The 27292-nt window shown below is 37.8% G+C and overlaps 1 protein-coding gene across 1 annotated transcript in view; it reads left to right on the top strand.

The window, feature by feature from the left end:
* Positions 1–539: 539 nt before the first annotated feature.
* The window catches only part of LOC136874111 (GATA zinc finger domain-containing protein 1), a 102310-nt gene continuing 75557 nt past the window's right edge, over positions 540–27292 (top strand). The window contains exons 1-2 of the mRNA XM_067147661.2: positions 540–971; positions 24252–24311. Of these exons, the coding sequence (XP_067003762.2) occupies positions 666–971; positions 24252–24311 (366 nt within the window). The 5' untranslated portion in view covers positions 540–665. The remainder of the gene's footprint in view (positions 972–24251; positions 24312–27292) is intronic.

Genomic DNA, 27292 nt, shown 5'->3' with positions numbered 1-27292 from the left:
ATGTAAATCATTTATTATTCCAATGCCCTGTGTATGATTCTTTTCGTCCGGCTTTTATTTCTCGTCTTCTCAGTCTTCAGAAAGCTCTCCCCACCAATGTCTCCTGCTTGCTTACCGATATGTCTCCCGCTCTAATACATGCTATCAATCAATATTTGGATGACTCTCATCTTCATTTGTAAATTACTGTCTGTTTATTGTTCGCACCGTTACATACTCCTGCTTCCACTGTTTTTTGCTTCTACGCACTTCCTTTGTTATGTTTCGCGTTACTTAAGGTGTGTACATAGACCCGATGCTCAACTGTTCTTGAGACCTTCGTAGTGAAATTCCTTGCGTGTGATCTTCGTAGTGGACTAATTGCGTGTGATTTCGCATTATAAGTGTAATATCACGATAATAAGTGTAGTGGCTGGGTGAAATAATAGAGCCCATAACCTCTCAAAAAAAAAAAAAAAAAAAAAAAAAATTTCTATGCTCGAAGGAAGAGGAGTCGTTTCGCGTTTTTGTAGTTCAAGTTTTTGTGTCTGGTGAAATAACGAGCCCAAATCAACTTCACGAACAGAACATAGTTCAAGTTTGGTTAGGAATAGGAACATTGGTATTAAGAGGGGAAAGTATTGAATTATAATAATTTTTGTTGATTCTTAATCACTATATTCAGAATGCCGCTGGGGATTAAACCGAAATGTTATAAATGCCAGACAACTGAGTGTCTTATGTGGAAACAAGTTCCAGAAGGGCAAATATGTCATGAGTGTCTGCATTCCACAGAGAAAGGTAACCTCTCAGTTAAAACTGAAGAACCTTCAGCACAAAGCAGTTCTAAAACTCAGGATACTAGTCCGAAAATTGCGACAAGAAAAAGTACTAGAAATACAAGGAACTATAAAACGAGATTGAATCCGTACGCGTTACCAAAACCTGTTGCACCGAAAGGGAAAGGGAGGAGAATCATTTTCAAGAAGTGCGTAAGTAGCTTAATTTTTTATTTTTGGCGATGCATTAGAGCGTATGTATTTGGTGATACAGTGCAAATATATGCTTTATTGATTTATGTGGGAATAGTATTTTGATTGCAATATTCAGAAAAGCAATGGGAGACTTCCTCACTCGTGACCATGCCTCATTATCGGTATTTGGGGTTTCACTTTACCACATGCGTTGTGATGGTGCTGTGGTGGCTGAGACAGGGCTTTAGATAGAAAGGTAGGTAGGCTAGATATATAATTATTGGCATTTTATTATTTGTCTCAAAGTTAGGGCTTGAAGTATCTTGGTTGCACTCTCTTTCCTATACCCTACACTTCATTAATGGAGAGGTTTGGACGGATGGTGTATGGTTTCTTTAGAAGTTTGCTCCACTATAAGTAGTCTGGCTGTTTGTTCTTTTTGGGCACAGTTCTAAATAACATTGTCTGCATCTGCTGCTGCATAACTTGCATGTGACAGTCTTCTGCTGTATGGAAATCTTGCCTTACACAGTTTTTGGAGTGGATTGGATTTTATATCTTGTTGCCAACTTACAGGCTGTTGAGGCCTTTGTGCCATAGAAGGCTTGGGGAATTTATCTTCTTTTCTTTACTTTCTGCTGGTAGGTCATTCTAGCTGCATGCTGATGTTAGATGTTGGAAAGGTATTTTGGCTAGATCATAGACTAGTCTGGACTGTGTTGTTTTATTCACTTTGAGGGGCTCTTTTCAAGAAGGTGGCCTTACAATATATAGAGCTCCTGCGCATCATGTGATTTTAGTTGCTGGCGCTCGTAGCGGTGACTTGTGTAGTCTTTCAGGGGGACGGTAGTAGCTTGTGCAACTACAAGCGCAGGGAAGAATTGAATGTTTAGATGTCATATCTAGATATTTGTGTAGAATTTTGTTAAGTTCAGTGGGATGCATCGTATTTCAGAGCTACTTTAAAGAAGGGTGCAAAAAAAAACTGACAGTCATCGCATAATACAAACAAGGGAAGTGTTGGGAGTAGAAATAACCTGCTTGTGTTTGAGAGAAACAGTCATCAGCCGCCTTATGCTGTTAAAATTAAAGTAAGCATATGTTTTCTGTTTCTATATAATAACCAGGGAATGGATTTATGTGTACTAATAATTAATTAAATATGTACATATATATTTAGTTATTTTTATTGAAATATGGAATTATATATGGAGTTAAAATACACATACAACATTAATTTCCATTTAATATCAAAGTTCAAAGAAGCTAAAGAAAGTAGACCTACATGCAACATAATGTTGCACTTCTAATTTTAATATATTTGAAGAACACACAATCTTTTATTCTCTGTTACCAAAACAATGGATTACAAAATGTTCTTTTAAGTGCTGGAAAGTGAATCTTCTATTATCTCTAAGGACAGATTTATATTGACTGAAACTGCGTTCAACATTGGAAGAAGTAATGGGGGCATAATTAAACTTAACAATATCTGCTGGGTTTAAATCCAATGTTAATTTTACACATAAATCTCCATACAGCATTGCAGCAACCTTTATCATTTCTTCATATCCAGGGTTCTTTGAAAGTACAGTGGCCATCTTCATGTTTGCTAAATCTGCAACTTTACTTGTACCACGATTTATTTGTTCCACAGTTTTATTCAGTTTCACAACTTTCAGAAAGTGAGAGATGCGAGTTTTAGAGATTTTTCAGTGTTTTTGTGATGCATGAAAAATTATGCTGAATTTTAACATTAGTAATTTCTCACAGTTGTATCGCAGGCAACTGTTTCCGCGGCTTCAAATGAGGTTGCATCTTCGGAGTCCATGGCATGCAGAGCGTTCTCAATAGAGTCTATACATTCAACATAGCATTCAACTGCTTGCAACCACATACCCTACCTAGTTAGAATCGGCTTAGGCGGCAATGGAACCTCTGGGTACATTTCTCTCAAAAGATGAACTCTTCTGTGGGCTTTGAGAAAAACTTTTTTCACTGAGGAAATCAATAAATCTACTTTGGGGTAACTGCCTCTTACCACTTCTGCCACACGATGAAAGGCATGTGCTACACATGTTAAATGAGTCATCTTGGGATATAGAACACATAATGCTTCTCCGGCTTTTATCGTATAAGGTGTGGCATCGCTAATAATAAGAAGTTCTTGATTTATGAATTTCATTTTCCGTATTGACATTTACCAATCTTTCCTTTTATGACGATGAATAATAAGAAGTAACACTTTATTATACTTAATGCCCTGTGGCCATAGCATCGTTGAACAGTTTTGCTATAGTTTTGTTATGGCACTTTTCTAGAACATCACAGTGTACGAGAATCCATTTACAATAATCTTCGCTTAACAAACCAATGATTACATTGCCAATTAGCCTGCCTTCTTTGTCCGTTGTCTCATCAGTGGAAACCCAAACTGGACCGTCTTTAATCTCTTGCCGTATCTTCCAAACAGTTTCATCGTATATGGCTGGACGGAACGTTTTCCTGAACGTTGACTCATCCGGGATGGATCGTTTAGTATATTTCTCGAGGAATTCCCTGAAGCACTGATTATTCAGTTTGAAGAGAGGTATGTCGCCAGAGATGAGAGCACGGCAGAGATCGGTGTTGAACTTGGACGTGACACTGGAAGTTGCTGGTTGTGTCAGAAACAACTGACTCTGCTTGGAATCTCGTTGTTTGTTAGCCTGGTGTTTACTGCTTGAAACGTGCTGTTGCACAAGGAACCTTTGAGTAGATGTCGCTGTACAATGACACAAATTACAAAATAATATCTTAATGTCAGTTGATAAACCATCTTCTTTAAATTCTGATACGTAACTTTTCAGTTTTAAACCGGTTGACTGAGCTACTTTAGGCATATTGTAACAACGTTAATGTCTTTAATGAATATCAATATACAACTGCACACACTGAATGTACAAGAACACTATGATCCGTCTCACTGCTAATTCAAACTGAATGACTGGTAGTGAACTAGATGGAGTTATGAAGCAATCAAAGGGAATGCCAGAATTACGAACTAATCCGGAAACCACTAGCACATCGTCGATGAATGAGATTTCCCTAGTTACGAAATTATGGCACAGACACATTCGATGTTATGTAATGCAGCTCATCAGTGCTGTGTGATTCAGATAGTCACAGTACTGACCGGCTGATCTCCACCACTTCCGGGCTCAACCTCTCTCTTTCTTTGCACCACTTATCAGCTTATTTTATCAGCCCAGACGTTGACAGGCGTGATAATGACCTGCACACCAGGTAAAAAATATTAATCTTTTGAATATAGATTTTTAATTTATTTCTCCATTATTGAGAGGACTGCTAATTTTATATAATTTATACTTTTATCCGAAATATGGACTATATTTGGTTTTAATGATGAAGAATATGGAACATATGTGCTAAACTCCAAAATATGGAAAAATATGGAAAATGAAAACTCCATTTTTCAACTCCACACGTCATGATTCGTAAAGATATTGCAAAATATAATTAATTTTAGCTTCCTAAAGAGATATGTATTTACATATAAATCCGTTCCCTGATAATAACGTAGCAGAGCATTTGTATCTATTGCAGTTTTAGGCCTAATTGTTCTTACAATTAATTTACACAAGTTTAATATTTTTACAGATTGATTGTGGCAGAAAGGTTAAATCAGATGAGTGCGATTGCAAAGCCAGACTTTCACAATGCTGTAAACATATTGCTGCATCGTGTGTATATATATATATCAATACTGAGAGAGATTCTTCCCCGACTTGCTCTCTGCAACAATGGGAGGAACCTTAAAACATTATTGCGGAGTATTTTAAGGAAGGAAATGCAGAAGAAATACTAAACGGACCATCAGATAAGCGGCCAATTTATTACGCGTCGGAAAGTGAAAATGTTGAATCCTTAAGTAAAAGTTAAGGTCATAGACTGCGTTTTCTCGAAAATCTTGAAAGCAGAGTGTGAAGGTGAATCTTTCTGTACCTCTACTTGCATAGTTCAAACCACCCTTGAAAGCGTCGTAGAGCTAATGGAATTATTTCAGTGTCTTAACCAGTTGGGCAAACAAACAGTTAATAAACTATTAAGATGCTATCTTGTGAATAATTTGCCTGGAGGTAACATATCACTAGCTTCCACAAATTATGAGTGCATGTTGCCAAATGATACATTTAAATTTTGTTGTGAAAATGTTAAAGTAACAAATTGACAGAAGTATGCAATTGCAGTTGAGACAGGGGAACAATATTTATGTCCTTCCTGGTTCCAGCAAAGAAAGTTAAGCATTTCGGCCAGCCAGAATGTACACCAGATCAAAACCCTACAGAATGGAGATTACGAAAGGCTGACATTAGCGTTTCTTTTATCTAAGAATTTAAACACTCCTGCAGTGAGATATGGCAGAGCTAATGAGCGGAAGGCACTTGAGAAGTACTGCTTATAAAAGAAATGTAACCTGATGGAGTAATGACAACAAGAAATTTGACTGTAAATTAATTCTTTCTTATAATGAGAAAACATTAAAATTCTTTGAGCACTGTTAGGTCCTTCACAGGGCACTTCACTACAGTCTATAATGCACGTGCAATTTTCAATTGTTTTTTAAGAGCATTAGGCATTGTGCTTTTGATAGTGGATCATTGTGGCCAGAAAATCCACCCCTTTGTTTTCTCAAAATATGATGGAGAGCAAATTTAAAAATAGCAATAGCAGATGCTGTAGTCATGACAGTTAAAAATTGCGCCTAGAGTGGCGAAACTAATACCGATTTTACATTTCATTAGCAGTAGAAGCAGCATGTTTTCTTCAGTAAATGTACAGTTCTAATCAACAGAGGGTAACAAGGATAAGAGAATATGAAACACTGCAAATTTAACAACCTGCTATAAGAAGATGCTGTTCCTTGTCTTTCACTGGCCTGTATCCATGAAATGTATATTTGGTGTCCACGAAGTCAACGTGAACACCACAATCTCTCTTAAAATAAGTGTCAGTCTTCGTCAGTATATTCATTCGAGGCATTGGAAAATTTGTTTGAACTTCCGCTTCACAATTATTTTCCAGAGCGGAAAATAACATGTTCACACTGATTTTGTTACCATTGGTGGTCATTACTTCAGTCTGCGTGCTGGAATCACTCTATGATTTTGAAAAATCTTCCGTGGTACTAGTTTCAGCATTTTCACGTCTCCGTTTTCACCTCTTGTATCTAGTCGTCACTCGGTGCTGCTCTTCTTGCTGACGTTCAGTCGAAACAAACGGTTTTATAAACAATCTCGGTACATAACCAGGACTGTCAGGATCTCTCGAAGGCCTTCCATTCACAAAATGCCGACATGCGAGTTATTCGTGGGTTCCCATTGTTTACCATCACTAGTCCCTCGTTTCAGTGCCGCAATCAGGCATTTCTTCTAATGTCATGCTGCTTTTTATTTGGAAACACAGAAAATTTAGTGCCAGAAGGGCAGTTAATATATGTAAAGTTGCAATCAACCATAGAACATTTTTTCTACTGTTTCGAGAACAGTACAAACAGTATAAACAAGACCAACACAGGCACATGCACTCGACTGCGACTGGCTCGCCCTAATTGTTTAAGTGACTTGCCGCCAGAGCGTAGCACCCATCATGCGCACAAGGTCTATATTGCATTCTTCTCAAATAACCTTTTTGAGGGTACTGTAAATCAACTTTGGTCACTTTTCTTTGCATTTAACTTTCTTAGTTTCCAAACTTCCTGAAGATGATGTTCCTTTTCCTCTTGAGTCTATTTTCTACCACTTGTTAATTTCTTTCTCTCTTGAAATCCTGCCTTTCGTATTACTTCTCTGAAACGTGTTCTGCTTTTTATCGTAGCCTGTCTATTTTAATTCAAGCATTTTTCATATCCTTTTCAATTTCAATGTACCAAGTTGGCTTGGATTTGTAACTGTTCAATACGTTGAAGATTTGTTTAGTTAGTTTATTGTTATTCATCCTATAAGTGTCCAAAAAACTGGAGTGTTCTTTTCCTCATTACAGTTGTCAGTTTTTAACTTTTAAATATAACTCTCTGTTGGATTGTAGTCTAAATTTGGCATTGTTGTTTCTTATAGGTGCAAGTATTTTTCTCAAAATTCTTATTTTTAACTTTTCAAGTTCTTGTAAGTTTAAGAGTTTCTGCTGCATATAAAATTTTGGCTCCGGTAAAGAAGTAGTGGACCAGAGATGTTATAGGTAGTGGTACGTATAAGTTAGGAAATTTGTTTAGAAGGATAATAGGGAGGTACATTCAGTGAAACGGGGTGGTCTAGGGAGCAGTGATGAGGGTACAGAGATCTGGAAGTCAAGTAGGGATGACATAAAAATGTTAGTGTTGAACTGTAGAAGTATTGTAAAGAAAGGAATAGAATTATTTAATGCATATATATTTACCAGATATTGTAATAAGAGTTGAATCATAGCTGGGAAACGATATCATGGATGCAAAAATTTTTCCACGGAACTAATAGACTTTCAGTACGAATAAATGAGGATAGTCTCTTGCAGTTGCACTGGACTGTGTATCGTAGAGATAGGATAGGAATGGTGGGAGGGGGAGTATTCATTCTGGTGAAAGAAGAATTTGTAAACTATGAAAAAGTTAGATGAGAAACATGAAATTCTAGGTGTAAGGCTCATTTCTAAAGATAATAGGCAACTTGATGTCTTTGGAGTTTACAGACAGGGAAAGGGTAGTGCTGACACAGATTCAGAATTATTTGATAAGATAATCAGCTATGCGGGAAACGACATGGAAAGGAATGTGATTGTAGCGGGAGATCTTAATTTACCAAGTGTCAATTGGGAAGGAAATGTGAACGACAGGAAGCATGACCAACAAATGGCAAATAAGTTAATATGGAGACAGCTGATTCAGAAAGTGACAGAACCAACTAGAGGGAAAAATATCCTAGACGTGGTGCTGATAAAACCAGATGAGCTCTATAAAGAAACCGAAGTAATAGATGGTATTAGTGATCACGAAGGTGTTTTTGTCGTAGTTAAAAATAAATGTGATAGAAAGGAAGGTTTTAAAAGTAGAACTATTAGGCAGTACCATATGGCTGATAAAGCAGGCATCAGGCAGTTTTTGAAAACTAATTATGATTGGTGGAAAACGGTAAATAAGAATGTAAACAGACTCTGGGATGGGTTTAAAGAAATTGTTGAATGTGAAAACAGGTTTGTACCTTTAAAGGTGGTAAGGAATGATACAGACTGACCTTATTATAATAGAAAAATAAAGAGACTAAGAAGGAGGTGCAGATTTGAAAGAAATGGTTAGAAATGCATGTGGAAGTAAGCAGAAATTGAGGGAACTTACTAGGAAATTTAATCTAGCAAAGAAGGCAGCTAAGGATAACATGATGGCAAGCATAATTGGCAGTCATTCCAATTTTAGTGAAAAATGGAAGGTGATGTATAGGTACTTTAAGGCAAAAACAGGTTCCAAGAAGGACATTTCAGGAATAATTAATGAACAAGGGGAGTGTGTATGTGAGGATCTTCAAAAGGCAGTATTCAGCCAGCAGTATGTAAAGATTGTTGGTTACAAGGAAAATGTCCAAATAGAGGAGGTGACTTGAAGTATTAAAATTTACAAATGATAAGTGACAATGACAAGCAAGGGCGGGCCCAGGTTAAATCCGCGAAGCAGCTTTAGTATTCTAGTTTGCAGTGCAAGCAACATTGGTCTGGACTGGTGAGGGTAGGGGCTGGACTAGACAGTTGGTTTGGATATACCACTCATATGGGGACAAGCAAAGTGGGGTCTGGGAGCATAAGCCCCCACGTTAGAGCTGCGAAGCGACATTAGGCCTCTAGTTTGCACTGCAAGCACCATTGGTCTGGACGGGTTAGGGTACGAACTGGACAAGAGCATTGGTCTGGATAGAGCAGTCATATGGGGACAAGCAAAGGGGGTCCAGGTTAGAGCCGCGAAGCGGCTTTAGGCCTCTAGTTTGCAGTGCAAGCACCACAGTGGTCTGCATTGGTTAGGGTAGGATCTGGACGAGATCATTGGTCTGGATAAACCTGTCATGCGAACAAGCAAAGGGGGATGTGGGGGCGTAAACCCCCCAGTTTAGAGCCGCGAAGCGGCTTTAGGCTTCTAGTTTGCACTGCAAACACCATTGGTCTGGACTGGTTAGGGTAGGGCCTGATTAGACCATTTGTCTGGACTGGTTAGGATAGGATCTGGACAAGAGCATTGGTCTGGATAGACCAGTCATATGGGGACAAGTAAAGGGGGTCTGGCGGCTTAGCCTCCCAGGTTAGAGTTGTGAAGTGTGGAAAGAAATCTGGACAGCAGCCACTTGACCAGCAGAATGGACATCAACATTAATACATTCGCTACACAAAAAGGGGATTAATTCCAGCCTTTTAGGGGGCAGGGTTTATATCTTATGAAATATTGCAGACTCCAGGAAATTTTCATATTTTGGTAAAACTTTACTGTACAGCATTTTACATTTTCTTTCAAAAAGTAAATCATATACATCTTTTCTTGTATCAGAGTGATATATTCTTTGCCAAGGCTAGGGACTCCACAACTCACTCCTAGAAATATATTTAGTTTTATAAAATAATACCAAACCATGTGACATTTTCTATACCGGTATCATTTGCATCAACAGCCATTGCCATGAAGGAGGAATTTATGAAATCTGTCATTATTCCTAGAATTCAACATGATGTAATAACCAGCTGCACAGCATAGTAAAAATACTAAGGCACTTGTTAAAAATGTTGCAGTGTAAGCGCTGCAGAATTTGATTAAATTCAGAGGGAACGTCAATTCCAGTTGCCTTGTACTTATTTACAGTACAGTAGTATGTCTCTCAGAGTTGAATTCTGACCTCAAAATTAGGTCTCCCATTCCATCAGTATCAACAGCCTCTTCTAGTTCCATAACCGTATCATCTACTTCTTTACCTTGATAGAACTGTTGGATATATTCCTACCATCTTTCTATGTTGTGTTCCTTCCCTAGAAGTGGTTTTTCCATCTGAGCTCTTTAATATTCATAAACCTAGTTTTCCTTTCTCCAATGCTTCCTTGATATCCCTGTATGCAGCATGTACCTCTCCCAGGACCATACAATCTTTAACATCCTTCCACTTTGCCATCGATTCTTCCTTAGCCATCCTGCACTTCCTATCCACATCATTCTTTAATCACCTATGTTCTTTTCTGCCCTCCTCATTTTTTGCATTCTTGTATTTTTTTCGTTGATCAATCAGGTCTAGTATCTACTGAGTTACCCATTGATACTTAGTTGATCATTCCTTTCTTCCTAACATGTTTCAGCAGCTCTACTGACTTCATTCTTCACAACTGTCCACAATGTTGAAAACTCATAAAAATTGTTTAACAATAACATTATATTGGCAGTTGTTTGCTGTGCTGTGCTTTGTCTTTTCTGCTACCACTCATTTCTGATAGATGGCATTTCTGGTGGGTGCCCACTAGAACAGCTTGCATGTATATTGGCAGGAAATAGTTGGGGAGTTGTATAACTTTTTTTTTTTTTGCATGCCATTCCTCTGGTTCATACATGTTCTGATAGCTACTGGTACATGCCACATTGGCCCATCATAGTATTCCAGCTATTCGATCCCTGTCATGTGGCACTGATAGGAATGCGAAACGTGCACTCATAATGGAAAATGGCAGAGCAATATTCACAGCTGTCTGTGGCCAGGTCATTCCAGCTCTGGAACTTGATAACGTTTGAACCCCAGCATATTACTTATCGTGAAAAGTGAGAAACTGTGCCATTTTTCATATGATAGCATTGCTTTTAAGTGCAACATTCCCGTTGGCTAATATTGTATTCTGACAAGAATACCAACTTCATTGCTTTTTTTTTTTTTTTTTTTTTTTTTTCAATTTACTTTACTTCGCACCAACACAGGTAGGTCTTACGGCGACAGTGGGATAGGAAAGGAATGGAAAGGAAGTGGCTGTGGCCTTAATTTAGGTACAGTCCCAGCATTTGCCTCGTGTGAAAATGGGAAACCATGGAAAACCATCTTCAGGGCTGCCGACAGTGGGGTTCGAACCCACTATCTCCCAGATGCGAGCTCACAGCTGCGCCCCTAACTACACAGCTAACTCGCCCGGTAGCTGTCGTTGTAATGACCTATGTCAAGTTTTTTTTATTTTTTAATTTCTGTGTCTGTTACAGGAAGATAGATGGGTGGATTTTAATGAAACTTGGTTGTTCAAGAAATTTCAGATGGAGGGATGTGCATCAGAAGGGGCCTGAAACATAAAACTCGATGGATCTCTTTCATGGTTAGTTTTATACATTAACATTTCATGGCGAATTTTTGTTCTATACCTTTTTCTGATATAGTAGAAAATAAGGGAAATATCAGTGGCAGTTATGTAAAATTTAAAGTCCAAGAGTTGGTAATTAACTCGATAGACTATAAAGAGGGTTGCCATGGAGATTGTTCCAGCATTGTTTTAAAGGATTTGTATATCTGTCAGTATTCTTTGAAAATTAACTCATATTTGGCTTTCTTTTATATGGGAAGGAAGAGATCAAATCAAAATCAGCACTAATGTAAAAAAAAAAGTTAAAGTGCAAAGCGCTGCAGAGATCAAGGAAGTAGAACGTAATGACAAGCTGCTGACAGGGAGAGGCGTGCCCACAAAATGTGTCTCAAATTATGTGGGAAAATATGAGGGTGGATAAAAGTATAATCATGCACATCTAAGCAATTGTCCCATCAGCTAAGGGTACTTACTACAGCTAGTATATAAAATGTTTTTTTTGTGTTATTGTATGCTTGAATTTATTTTTACTCTTCCTGAAATAAGATTTTTTTGAACATCATTTTTAACCCATAAATAATCCGTTCATCATTCTGTAGAATCACAGTATTGTCCCGTAGCCTTATATGCTCTTATGGGTATGAAAGAGGTGCCAGCTATTATAGATTGTCCGTAATTATTACGGATTTCACCTCACGATTACGGCATTACGGTCAAAGGGGAAATTATTATGAAAAAGTGACATTAACACGAAAAAATAATTTTCTAGAGAAACAAAGAAAGAAGGAAAAAGGTTCAATCCTTTGCAGCATTTCTGCTTAACTCTCCCTTGTTTTAGTGCTTGTGAGTTGGCAACGATACTTCTATTAGATTGTCACTTCCTTTTTTTAATAGTAATGCTATTGGCTTTACGTCCCACTAACTTATTTTTTACGGTTTGCGGAGAAGCCAAGGTGCCGGAATTTAGTCTTGCAAGAGTGCTTTAACGTGCCTGTGAATCTACCGACACAAGGCTGTGGTATTTGAGCACCTCCAAATACCACCGGACTGAGCCAGGATCAAACCTGCCAAGTAGTGGTCAGAAGGCCAACGCCTTAACTGTCTGAGCCACTCTGCCCGGCCTTCCTTTTCTTACCCATAAGCATTCTTAAATTCATTGTGTGAATGAAGGAACTCTACTCTGTTCTTCGCCACTATAAATTCTTAAGTAATGTATTTACGGAAATGAGGCCTACATTAAGCACATGTAGGTACACTGGAATCAATCAATTGTTCAGAAGACGAAAGTGTCATCACAGGGGAAAGGATGCTTCAAGAATACCTACACTGAATTAACAGGCAGTGTGCAAATGTTATTGTGTAATATGATATACTGCTGTAGAATAGATTGCAGGCGGGAAGGGAAAGGGGGTATCATTATCGAAAAGGGAGGGACATTATATGGACTTGACCCAGAAATTTAGCTAAGGGGTAGAGTTTGATTACTCATAACCCAGTTCAGAGGTTGGCACCTATGGTATGAGTGTGATGTGACATTTGACCAGTAAATGAGAAACCATTTCTGAATGGCAAGTGTAAATTCTTATTATCCTTTTCACTTTGTGTGCTATGAATGTAGAAAACTTCAGTATGTTAGAAAATTGGATGCTTGGCTTAATTTGTAATCCAGAATAAATGGGACCATCTAATAATTTTATTTTAATTTATATTTTAAGGCACTTGAAAAAGATTAGCTTTTTCATAATGCTGGTTAACTAATATCTTCTTTTTCCATTGGATGGCAGCTTGGTATCAACATCGAGACAGGTGTAAGTAATTTTGTTCTTTTGGAGTTGAATCTTTCTTGAATACTACATATAGTGGTTAAATGCTATTTTCTGATTTTCTAACTGGAGACCAGTATAAGTCAACGTAACTATCGTAATTGGGCTAGTTGCTGATAGAGAATCCTCTATGGATAGCTGCCCTAATACTAGGGAAACTACAAAGGTTTGGCCTACTGATATATCAATGAAGGCAATATAAATTAAAAACATTTTATTAATTTTCATTGAAATGTTTAAAATCTTGCGGTATTCATTATTTTGATGGATTCTGTTTATTTAAATTACTTTGAAACTATTTGAAAATATTCACAGAGAAATTTATTATTCTGCATGCACCAAATAACATACCAGTAACTTCCCAGTTATAAATTTTATACTTGTGTCCCAAGTCATGAAAACAAGGCTCATACAGCGTCGTCTTTTCAGTATCAACCTCTTTGGACTGATTTTCATCTTGTCAGACCTCTTTCATTTTCTTTTTGGTCACTTTTAATAGAGGATGGTTTCCAGTTGTATTTCCTCTTAAAACAATAAACACCACCACCACGATGGGCGGAAGCTTTTCCACGTTTCAGATTCCTGATTGTGCATTTCATTGTAGTTGTCTTTACTTTGAGCTCTTCATCAATTTCTAGATTAAAGATGTGAATTTCTTCTTTGAAATTTCTAGAATGTTGGACTGCAGTTCAGGTGGTTGAAAATATAAATGTGTTGGAAGAAATGCTTTCCATGAAGCCTTCATGACACCCGAACGACAGACTGTTCTAGATGAATACAGTATTCACAGCACTTTTATTATTAATGTCTTCCAGAAAGCCACGTCAGATTTTTGGTAAGGGATAAAAATTTAATACAGTATTTAAATTTTGATGAGGTTTCAAGAGTGATGAGTAAACAAGCTTATTTATACTGGAATTTTATTTATCACAGATCCTTCATCTAATACAATTTCATCATTAAAAGTTACATCTAGATATTTGTTTCCTTCTCATCTATTGAGGATATTGATTTATACTGTCATTGTAGTAAGTGTTGTCTTTTTCTTTTCACCATTCGTAATTACTATTGCATTTGAATTTTGTAGATTCAAGTTGAGGCCAGTTTGCATAAGGTTGATCTATTATAATAATTATGGCAGAGTCATTATCTTTAGATACCACGGCAATGTCATACTAAATTAATTAACAATTGTCACTAGGCCATTTTCATTTCTACTAAAATAATGTGAAAAATATAGTACTAACTAAACATAACTTAGTTAGCATTGCAATACACCATCATAGTCATCCTCAAGTTATCAAAAGTGAAGGAACGACAGTTGTCAGCTAATTCTGTTTTATACTTTGAGAAACTTCCTCTGTTTCCACTGATGTAATAGGAGCATATTTGAAAAACACTGTCACTGGCTGTTAAATCCTCTTCAAAACTGCCAGTTCTGAAGATTTTGCCTGATAGAATACTATTTATTTGACACACTGTCTGTTTTTATCCAATACAAATTTTATTTTCTTTCTGACTGTATCCTCAATTTCACCTTGGAAATTTTCTATACAGTCTTCAGCATTCCTGACTAAATTTATTGACTTGTTCAATATCATGCCACTTTATGCTAGGTGGGTTATGGTTTCTGGCAAAAATGAAAAATGTTATTTTATGCAAGTCAATTTACCTTCCATTTGAGAATTCGAAAACTGGTCCTGTGCACTCCCAATTGCCTTATCATCTGACCTATCAAAGATATTCCCTACTTCTCTTACTATCTGAAAATTGCCACAGTAGTATATGCATGCACTCAACCAGGTACCCCAGCATGTTAAAGCTGGTGCTGTGGGCAAAGCTACATCAGGGACTTTGTGTTTAAAATACTAAGTTCGGGATGGTGCTTTTACAAAAACTTTCTTCATTGTGGAAATTAGTCTTTTCTATTTCTGGAAATTTTGATCTGACCTCTTCTGCTATTCGATGAAAACCATGAACCAGACAAGTAACATGCACCATCTTACCGTAAAATGATTTGATAGATTTTGCTGCTTTTACCATGTAGGGCTCTGCATTTGTTAGGAAGAGTAGCACGTTCTCATGTTGTATTCTGCTAGGTCATGTTGCTTAGTTTCCCCAGCAGAATATTTGCACTAACAAACACTTCCGATAATTCTTTATAAAAGGAAGATGACTTGTTACTTGATGTCGAAGCAGTTTCTTTTAACAGTAATTGGGGCACTTTCCTTTTGCTCACATTTTCAAGACCTTGCAAATGTTGTTGTACGGTGAACTTTTTATCTGCAGCAACTTATAATTTTGCACACTTTACAGAACAATACAGTTCCATCAGTTGAGAATATGTTTTCACTGAACTCTGACACATACTGTACTGTTTTAAATGGCTTGCAGTTGTCTGCTTTTGTTTTGGCATTTCAGTATTTCACTGCACAACCAAACATCACACACCTACAACACATACCTTAAAAGTCCTATAATTGCTGGTTAACAGAGTGAATGATCAGAGGACAGAGCTGCATCATAGCTGTCAACGCTTCTAATAAAGCGAAACTCGACAGGAGCCATGCGGTGTTAAGGGCATTACCCTGGGTTTTTATTTGAGACCTATGCAATATTCGCTTACACATGAAGAAATTGGTGACTCAAACTGTACACACATATGCATCATGGTCAAGAAAAATAAAACTTGTGTGTAGGTAAGAAACTGCTAATGAAAACAGATGAGCACTGCACAACTACAGTATATGGGTTATTCCAAGATGTTTATGCTGAAATGTTTTTTATAGTTTGGAAACAGATACTAAAAAATTAGTTTAAAATGAACATTTAACCATATTTGATAAGAAAAATGACCTATAAAAGTATAAAATTTTAAAAATGACATGAAATGGACATTTGTTAAAAAATTACTTTATTCTGGAAAATGAGGGGTAAATGCATTTTGATGACCTTTAAAAACCTCACATATCTAACATATGTATTGCAGAATACACATAATTGCCGCTAAGCATCGTCTCAGAGTACTCAGTAAAAAAATGATTAACTCCAAGTTTAGCCTCTGTTTCCATAGGGGGTGGGAAAAGGTGAAAAAGAAAATTTCCAAAATGGCCAAGATAATGGTCATATGTATGTATGTTCTAGTATAGCTCTCAACCAAAATTAATACAAGTATGACTTCCTATCTGGAAAAAAATACTGTGGAGGTAAGAGAACCCTAGCCCCCTAGATTAGGGTGAAGTTTAAAAATAATCAAAAACAACCGATATTTGTGTCAAATCCATAGATTTTGAGGTCGCCGAGATGAACTGTGACACTCCGGATGTCGTTGGAGTCCATGTTCGGCCCCTATTGGCATGGGGATGAAAAGGGGTGAAAAAGAAAATGACCAAAATTACAGATGTATGTGTGTTTCTGTCAGCATAGCCCTGATACAAAATTGATACACATATGACTTACTATCTGAAAAAAATAGGGAGTGGGATGAAATATAAAAATTAATGAAAATGACTGGTATTAATGTTGAATGCATTGTATATGAGGTCACTGAGTTGAACTGGGACACTCTGGATGCTACTTGAGTTATACTTTAGCTGCAGTCAGATTGGAGGTTGAGAAAGGATGAAAATTAATGTAAAAATAATTGAGATTATGGATCTATGTGGGTATGTTTCAGAATAGCTCTCAACGAAACTTGGTACACATATGACTTACCATTTAGAAAAGAAAATACTATGGAGATGAAACATCCCAACCCCCATTAGGGCTGGGGAATGGGAGGGAATGACATGAAAAAATAATGGAAAATGACCAATATTAATGTCGAATCCATTATTTGTGTTGCTGGGATGAATTGTGATACTCCAGATACCATTCAGGTCCACGTACAGCCTCTATTGAGTTGGAGGGACTGAGAGGGGCTTAAAAGCAAATAGTCTAAAATGACCGAGATTAGTGTTGAGGTCGCAAGACTGATTGGTGACAGTCTCAACGACAATTGAAATCATGTACATCATATCTATAGTGCAACGGATAAATACATATAGTTATCATTTTTTTTTTTTTTTTTGAAAGGTTCAAATATTTCCCAGTCAATTTGAGCTTTCATAAGATCAAAGGAAAATAAAATAATGTCAACATTGATATCAAACACATCTAAATAACTCTTATAAGTACATAATAGATTGGAAAATATCAATCAGCATGTCAACAAGGAATTCTATAAAAATTCACTTCATGCATAATTAACTGGTAATACAAATCTTAAAGGTAAACATTCAAAAACTATTCGGGCAACGCTGGGTAGTACAGCTAGTTAGCAATAGAACTGATGATGCTGACACATTTTAGTTCCTTAACCACTTTCAGTAAAACCAGGTCAGGTCCAGGACTGCTGTTAATATTCAGTCCTCTCATGGCCTGGGAAACTTCTGCCTCGTTTATAAGAGATTCTTCTTCATTAACATCGTAGTTATCAAAACAGTGGTTATCATCTAAGCAGAGGGGATTTTCTATGCCCACTGACGTTTAAAAGAATTCAAAAACACCTTCATTTCCTGTGTTGCATCTTTTAACTATCACAGAGGTCCATAATATTCTGGACTGATTTCTTCCTTCTCCTAATGAAAGTGTTGCATGAGGTCATATCAATATTTGTTCTTTCTGTTCTCTTGTATTCTTTTATGGCAACATTGTGGATTTTTTTTTTTTTTTTTCAGATGATAATAGTAATTTCGTGTGGCTATTTCTAGCCAAGTTCAGGCCTTGTAAGGGCAGACCCTCCGATGAAGGTGGGCGGCATCTGCCATGTGTAGGTAACTGCGTGTTATTGTGCTGGAGGTTAGTGTTGTGTGTGGTGTGTGAGTTGCAGGGATATTAGAGACAGCACAAACACCCAGCCCCCGAGCCGCTGGAATTAACCAATGAAGGTTAAAATCCCCGTCCCGGCCGGGAATCAAACCCAGGACCCTCTGGACCAAAGGACAGGTTGCTAACCATTTAGCCATGGAGCCGGACTTTTTTTTTCAGACAATTTGACATTTTATTATTTGGTAGCCAAGCTTTCTGAGTATTGTAATACTTAATGGTCAGGTGGGTAGGACCTTTGCAGTGTGTTGTGGCTTTACGCATAAATGAGACAAATTCATTTATTATGCCATCAAAACTGTGTACATCTTTATCTTGATCTGTTAATGACTGAAATTTAGTTTCCCAGTTCTTTCAGCACTCTCATGAATCTCAGCATTGCTATTTTGAATGGTTTCGGTGTCACCATCATCACCATCATCTTTCTGAATTGTATCATTGAGTGATATTTTTCCTGTAGAAATCCGATTGGATCTGTGATCATCATCATCATCATCATCATAATCATCATCAGTGTCATAAAACTTCTCCAGCATGCTGGGTGCACCACTGGCTCCAAATTCCCTTCTCTTCTCTTCACATCCTCTCTCAGCTCGTGTAGCTCTCTCTTCCTAGGTCACTGGGATAGGTAGCTCAAACGGTTAAGATGCTGGCTTTCTGACACCAATTTGGCAGGTTCGATCCTGGCTCAGTCCAGTGGTATTTGAAGGTGCTGAAATATGTCTTCCCCGTGGTTAGTAGATTTACCGGCACATAAAAGAACCCCTGTGGGACAACATTCTGGCATCTCAGCATCTCCGAAAACCATGAAAGTACTTAGTGGAACGTAAAACTAATAACATTAATTATTATCTCCCTAGGTCTTTCCACTGGCCCGCTTCCTTCAGCCCTTGTATGCACTTGGTGTTCTTGTGCCAGGCAGTTGCTTTACATGTCAATACCATGTTAGGTAGTCTTGAAGTACAGTTTCATTCTGATGTCATCGTTCTTTACAAGGTCCTGCCATGTTTTTTGGGGGATAGTTCATAGAAACTTCATTTCACATTGCCTCCAGTATACTAACCGCTCTTTCACTGTACGGTACATGTTTCTAGACTATGTGAGAATGAGCATGAAGTATGACTTATACAGAGTTATCTTGGTTACCATGGGCATCTTGTTATCCCTGAATTGGTGTCTTACAAGGTTGTAGGAGTTGGAAATGCTAGCCACTCTGTTTACTATTTCTTTATCTACAATACCCCTGTTGGAAGGGCCTGTGATATATGCCCATTACTCCTACAGAATATTTTCCTGCAATGAGGGCATGGGGTTACCTAACATTTATATTGTATTTACATTAGTGATTTCAAAGGTAGATATGATTGTCTTTTAGATTGCTTGTTTGAGCGGCTGAGCTAGGAATACTACTAATCTACTGTCTGAGTCCGAATTTGGATGTAAATAACTTCCAGGCTTAGAGTTAATATTAGTATTAGAGGTTGATGAAGCTGCAAGGAATTTCAGGTGGTTGTTTTGAGTAGCATCGTACATTTTATCAAAGTGAATGTTGTAACCTACTTGGTTATTAAGTTATTTTGTACAGTCATAGCAAAATTATCAAGAATGTCCATAAGGAAAAAATGATATTCAGTATTCTGAGTCATGGTCATTCTTGTACTCGGGTTGCAAACACTAGCCAGTTCACCAATAGAGTGAAACATTCTTACTAGGACTGCATGTTAGTAAGTCTAGCATAGTTCACAGAAATTTTCCAGGCTTGTGCAGAATGTTTATAGCAAACTCTGGACCTATGGGAGTGGTTGAGTCTCACTTCCATTTGACAGACCAAGGACTCCTTGGAAACAACTCTGCAAATGAAATGGAATTTGATGGGGTGCTATCAGTATTAATTGTTCTTAGGGAAGAAAAAATAGAATTGGTTGAGTCAGCCAAGAGAATACAACTGGAAGTGTTAGGAGTTAATGATGTTTGGATGAGGGGAGATAATGAGGAAGAGATACTAACTTATCAGATGTTCTGAACAGTTGTTAAGAGGAAGGGCAGAGCGAAGAGTAGGATTGTACATTAAGAAAAGTACTAAGATCGGAACATCACATGGGCTGCCCACAGCGAGACAAAATGAGCAATTCTGAACAAGAATCTAAGTGTTTCCTCTTTCATTGATTGCATGAGGCCTCTGAAGGGGCATCTTTCTGTTTGATGCCTATGGACAACTTGTGTGCATGTGCGGTGGTGGTGTTGGTGACAATTACTATCATTAAATTTAAGATATCGTCGCTGAAGAAACAAAACCTTGTATCTTGCAATGCTTTCTTTATCCTTTATTATCTTTAAGACTGGTTATGCTTCCCAACCACATATGGTTATGCAGTTCATTACAACAATTGTTTATCTGTGTCGGTGCGATGTAAAGCCCGTAGAAAAAAAAAAAAAAAGAACAATTGTTGTTGTTCATTTTCCTATGCTAACGTGTAAAGGAAAATTAACCTTACCCTGTACCGTACTGTAGGTATGCATATTTGCATGAAGTAGTTATGCTAGGTTCATTTTTTCACACAAAAGCATATGAGAATGAACTCAGCGAAAAATGTTCTGATGGACTAACTGGTTTAACTGTATCCTCGTGGGCAGAAACCCATAAATGGGCTTGTACAATATTTCAAAATGTTACTGCCTCTCGGAGTTCAAATAGTTACATGAATAGTCAACAAATGACATAAGCTGCACTTCCAAATATTTTAAAGCCGAATGATGGCTTTACAATTGTATTAGGCACATTTCTTTGCGAGCCATCAGCTGAGTTCGATGACCGTGCATGTTTGCAGAATGATGTGGTTTCCATTTTTTTCCCCTGCATTTTGGCAAAATAGTTAAAAAGAAAACTAATCGCAAGTGATGAGATAGTGAAAGTGGCAGCGAAGTATCAAGAATTGTCATTTAGCGACAGTGAAGGTCAATCTCCTGAGATTTCTTCCTGCAGTGGTAGTGAATGCAAAGTGGCACAAGTGATCATACAGATGAAAGCGCACATGCACCCAACGATGCCTGGACTGACGTGAGCAATTTTGATCTGGCCCATCAACTAGGATTCCAATATATAGGCCTAATTTTCAGCAGGGGCCTATATCACCATCACATTTTGATCAAAGTGCTGATCCACTAGAGTATTTTTATCTTTTCTCTGATGATATTTTTGAGATAGATAGTCCCAGGTGGAGCAGCCATTGTTTTCCTATTTTGCACTTTTTCCTTTCTACGTTACATAAAAATATATTGAATGATTGTATAATTGAACTTTTTACAAATCATGTTCATGTACTTCTGCTGAATTTCCAAATCTTGAAGACTTTCTATCCTTATCCACTTGACGACAGACTTTATTTTCACTATCCTTTCATTGAAATCTGTTTGGTTCAACCCAAAGAGTTTCCTTGTAAATGCTTCGTAAAACATGCCAACTAAATCCTTGTCTGCTCCCTCATATGATACATACACCAAGATGATTTTCGTAATTCCTGCAACTGCTAACTCTGTCCACATGAATTGCTCATTTACATGCCGTACAGAAATTATGATGCACACTGTACTTTTCTTAATGTACAATCCCACTCTTCTTTCTGCCCTTCCCCTTTTAACAACTGTTCAGAACATCTGATAAGTTAGTATCTCTTCCTCATTATCTCCCCTTATCCAAACATCATTAACTTCTAACACTTCCAGTTGTATTCTCTTGGCTGACTCAACCAATTCTATTTTTTTCCCCCCTAAGAACAATTAATACTGATAGCACCCCATCAAATTCCATCTCATTTGCAGAGTTGTTTCCAAGGAGTCCTTGGTCTGTCAAACGGAAGTGAGACTCAACCACTCTCATAGGTCCAGGGTTTGCTATAAACATTCTGCACAAGCTTGGAAAATTTCTGTGAACTAGGGTGCTAGACTTACTAACATGGAGTCCTAGTAAGAATGTTTCACTCTATTGGTGAACTGGCTAGTGTTTGCAATCTGAGTACAAGAATGACCATGACTCAGAATACTGAATATAATTTTTTCCTTTTAACTTATTTTATAATGAATATTCTTGATAATTTTGCTATGACTGTACAAAATAACTTAATAACCACGACATGCCTGGGTTGGACCAAATCAATTGCAATGAAACTTGGTAGGGTGAATGATCAATTAACATATTGTCGCTTAAGAAACTCAACCTCGTATACTACGTAGTGCAATGCTCTTCCTATCCATTATTATTCTTAACCCTTTACAGGTGGCGATGTTTTATGGCTGAGGGCGAAGTGTGAATTAAAAAAAAGAAAGTAATTTGTTATACTGTTAAGACTGTCAATCCAAAAAAAAGCAATGCACACTTCTGAATCTTGTTATTACCATAATTGTTCACTAAATAAATACCACTCAAATGAGACAGAATAATAATAATAATAATAATAATAGTAATAATAATATTAATCCTGAAAATAAGCTATGCACAGTTCTGAATTTTATCACCGTGATAATCGTTCACTGAATAAATACCATAAGAAAGAGACAGCACAATAATTATAATAAGAAGAAAAGGAAGAAGTTTCCTAATCACTACACCAATAAATACTTTCATGCCTGAAACACTTGGGGGGGGGGGACTATGATGCAATTCTTGCCCTTTCAGTCTGGGTGTTGCTTTCTTCTTATTTGTTCTCCCTGAATACAAGTTGTGTGCCTCCCATATTTGGCTGTACAGGCATCTACAGACTCGCAGATGAAGAGGGGTTCTGTTTGGAAGACCAACATACTTGTTTTCGAGTGTTTGTTATTGTATTGTATATAATCTTTTATTCAGTATATTCTTATATTCCTCCTTATACTGCACTTTGGATGATAGGATATGTCTTCACATTTACAATAGCTTCCAAATTGAGCTTTTCACACTGGTGTTACCATCTTAGTTTCTTACACTTTCTTACACTTTTCTTACACTTCATAATGTACTGTATGGTAAGGGTGGAAACACATGCAGGGGAGGATCTACCAGCATAATGAAAATCAGTATGCTCATGGTCTTCATTTGCAGAAAAACTCCTTTTAGAGTGGTGACCCTTGATTTACATTGTCAATGACCATATCTGAGAATTTAAAATGGTAATAATCCTAGTTTTGAAATGCTTATAAAGTACGTTTTTAATGGACTTTAAAAGTTTACTGGAATGCGTTCTGAGCCATTCTGGCTGAAAAAAGGTCATGTATGTATGTAGAGGCTCTCTCTTATAAACCCAGTCCGAGCGCACGGTGTTTGTACTCTGCACTACAGCCGTTGCCTCAGTCCAACTTATGTCATGCGACCGCCCTGCTTTAAGCATGTATACAATCTTATATGAAATCGTACCTTATAAAGGATGCTGGAAGTGTCGTCCTTCATAGCGAGGGACTTCATAAACAACATTAGGATTTTCTGCACACCAATAGCAAGAGTTATGATTGTTCACCCAAACAGGCCTTATCTGAAAAGAACACAAGCTGTGGGTCGAATAAATGATAATTCAATGATGCAAAATACCTCTCACAATATCTCACTCTTTTGGCTGGATTATCAGGTTTTAAACAATGGGCTCGTGTAAACCTGTACAGATTGATGTGTAACAGCTTTGTAGCTCTGTGTGCAGAAGAAACCGAAACCCCTACTTGTTGTGCTAATTTGGGAGTGATTTATTCAGTGATCATTCAAGATTTGCACCAATGTCATCTTGCTTTTCCTCTATTAAAACAGTTTGTGTGCGCACGTTTTTTCTTGAGCACTGGGCCAGTAGTTTCAAATTTTATAATTACGTGGATCTGTGCTCATGAAGGTGGCACTTCACCATGAAATTGCTGAACAAATGCATTGCGTCCCCATCACGCCGATTTGTACTTAAAATAACTTCAACATATGAAAAAAACGGTGTTGCAATGAGAACTGTCTCACGATGTTAACAGCTGAGATTTAAACTGGCTATTGATGCTGGGTCGAACACGTGCGTGCTCCTCGCAAGGTCAAGAAGTATGTGCACGCCTCCCGTACAGCTGCTTCTTAGGTCTTGGAGAGTAGAAATGCCGCTGGACAGTCTTAGTTTATAAGAGACCCTGTATGTATGGTGACAGTGATGTACAATTTACTCCATTGTATTATATTCTTCTCATTCATTTCATAAGTTGGTTGCTTTGTAATATTCATGCATATTGCATACACCACCATGGAGGGAAATATTTGCATGCCTTTAAACATACATCTCTTTTTTCTTTTCAGTGCACTAAAGCTCCATCAGCTGTTGCTACTCCAGTTACCAGTGATTATGTGTTTTACAAGGTAAGTGGTGAAAATAAAGTCAAATGTTTAGTTCATAACTTTTGGCATGGATCACAGAAAATGCACTGCATTTTTAATGTGTTCATAAGTTTTATGAAATTGTGTTGAAGTATTCCATTTTGGTTTATAAAGCAATATATTGTGTGAATATTTCATCTCCACAACTGCATTCTACTTTAAACAAACTTTGAGCTTATTAGGTTGTGTTCAGTAGATATAGTACTTACTGAAGAACAAAAAGTGCAAACAGCACACCAGTTGGATCCGAACCCATAACTATTTGGTTTTGTGTCGAATTCTTTGCCATTGAGGTGTTCTGTTGGAAAGGATCTGAGCTACAGGTCTGGCAATACTCCCAGCACAGTTGTGAGGGGTGTGCTTGTCGCTCATTGTGGGCAAATTCAAAGAATACTTAAATTTACATGACTGCATTGTACTCAAAATAAACTTTCAACTTATAGGTCATGTTCAGTACATTAGTAATTATCAAAGAGATGTTAAGTACAGAACAGAAATGGCCTGTTGGATACCAATGGGATCTGAATCTGCAGCCTTCCGATTTCGCTTTGGATGCTTTGTCATCGAGCTGCAGTGCCCTAGGTCATATTTGTTCTGTTGGAGAGAATCGGAGCAAGTCTGACACTACTGTCAACACAACTGTTGAGTGTGTGCTTGTCACTCATTGTGGACCAATTTGATGCGTGTTTAATTTTCATAACTTCATTTTTCTTGAAATAAACTTTCTGCTTATTAGTGTTCAGTACATATCCAGTTGAACCTGCCCTGACTGACACCTTTATTCAGCCGGCACCTCCCTATACGGACATTTTCATGGAATTAATTCGTTTTCTACAAATAAGCCTCATTTAAGCGGACATTTCAAACCCTGGCAGCGGACATCACCATTAGTCTTGTCCGCTTGACTTAAGCGGATACTTTACACATTCCAGAAAAACTTAATTTTACACTGGACTATGTCATCCTTTCCTTTAAAAACATTCTGCAGACATATGGGAATTCCTTTTGAATGTTTGTACTACTTCCAGTCCAATGAAATGTACATAAGAAAGCTGTACTCTTTTAGTAGCTGTGAAGTTAATTCTCCTGTACTGGTCTCTTTCCAAACCTCGGACCTATGGGAGTAACGGAGTCCCACTCCCATTTGACAGGCGTGGAATTCCTTGGAAACAACTTGGCGAACAAAATGGAATTCGATGGGGAGCTGTCAATATTAATGGGGCTTATGGAAGAAAGAAAGTAGAACTGGCTGAGTCAGCAAAGAGGATGCATCTGGATGTGCTTAGTAGTAAGTGATATTCGGGTAAGGGAAGATAACGAGGAAGAGATAGGAGATTATAAAGTGTACTTGACGGGTGTTAGAAAAGGAAGGGCAGAGTCTAGGGTAGGGCTCTTTATCAGGAATACCATTGCACGCAACATAGTTTCTGTTAGGCACGTAAATGAGCGAATGATGTGGATAGATTTGTCAGTTGCAGGAATTAGGACTAGAATTGTCTCCGTGTATTAACCATGTGAGGGTGCAGATGAGGATGAAGTTGACAAGTTTTATGAAGCATTGAGTGACATCGTGGTCAGGGTCAACAGCAAGGATAGAATAGTGCTATTGGGCGATTTCAGTGCGAGAGTTGGGAATAGAACTGAAGGATACGAAAGGGTGATTGGTAAATGTGGGGAAGATATGGAAGCTAATGGGAATGGGAAGCGTTTGCTCGACTTCTATGCTAGTATGGGTTTAGCAGTTACGAATACATTTTTCAAGCATAAGGCTATTCACTGCTACACATGAGAGGCTGGAGGTACCGGATCCATCATAGACTATATTTTAACCGACTTTGAATTTAGGAAATCTGTTATGAATGTAAGAGTTATCCGGGGATTTTTCAATGATACAGTCCACTATCTGATCTGTAGTGAACTAAGTATCTCTAGGCCTAAGGTAGAGAAAGTGAAATCTGTCTGCAAACGAATAAGGGTAGAAAATCTCCAGGACAAGGAAATTAGACAGAAGTACATGGATATGATTAGTGAGAAATTTCAAACAGTGGACAGTAAGCAGGTTCAGGATATAGAAAGTGAATGGGTGGCATACAGGGATGCTGTAGTAGAAACAACAAGGGAATGCCTAGGAACAACTGTGTGTAAAGATGGGAAAAGGCGAACATCTTGATGGAGTGATGAAGTGAGAGCAGCTTGTAAACGTAAAATGAAGGCTTATCAGAAATGGCCCTAAACAAGGGCCGAGGCAGACAGGGATTTGTACGTAGATGAAAGAAACAGAGCGAAACAAATAGTTGTTGAATCCAAAAAGAAGTCGTGGGAAGATTTTGGTAATAACGTGGAAAGGCTAGGTCAAGCAGCAGGGAAACTTTTCTGGAGAGTAATAAAGAATCTTAGGAAGGGAGGGAAAAAGGAAATGAACAGTGTTTTGAGTAATTCAGGTGAACTCGTAATGTATCCCAGGGAATCACTGGAGAGGCAGAGGGAATATTTTGAACATCTTCTCAATGTAAAAGGAAATCGTCCTGGTGGTATTGCAAACAGCCAAGCTCATGGGGAGGAGGAAAATGATGTTGGTGAAGTTACGCTTGAGGAAGTGGAAAGGATGGTAAATAAACTCCATTGTCATAAAGCAGCAGGAATAGATGAAATTAGACATGAAATGGTGAAGTATAGTGGGAAGGCAGGGATGAAATGGCTTCATAGAGTAGTAAAATTAGCATGGAGTGTTGGTAAGGTACCTTCAGATTGGGCAAAAGCAGTAATTGCCCCTATCTATAAGCAAGGGAACAGGAAGGATTGCAACAACTATCGAGGTATCTCATTGATTAGTATACCAGGCAAATAATTCACTGGTATCTTGGAAGGGAGGGTGCGATCAGTGGTTGAGAGGAAGTTGGATGAAAACCAGTGTAGTTTCAGACCACAGAGAGGCTGTCAGGATCAGATTTTCAGTATGCACC

The sequence above is a fragment of the Anabrus simplex genome, chromosome 5 (genome assembly GCF_040414725.1).
Source record: "Anabrus simplex isolate iqAnaSimp1 chromosome 5, ASM4041472v1, whole genome shotgun sequence".
NCBI classification, from domain to species: Eukaryota; Metazoa; Arthropoda; class Insecta; order Orthoptera; family Tettigoniidae; genus Anabrus; species Anabrus simplex.
This window is presented reverse-complemented; position numbering and strand designations above follow the sequence as displayed.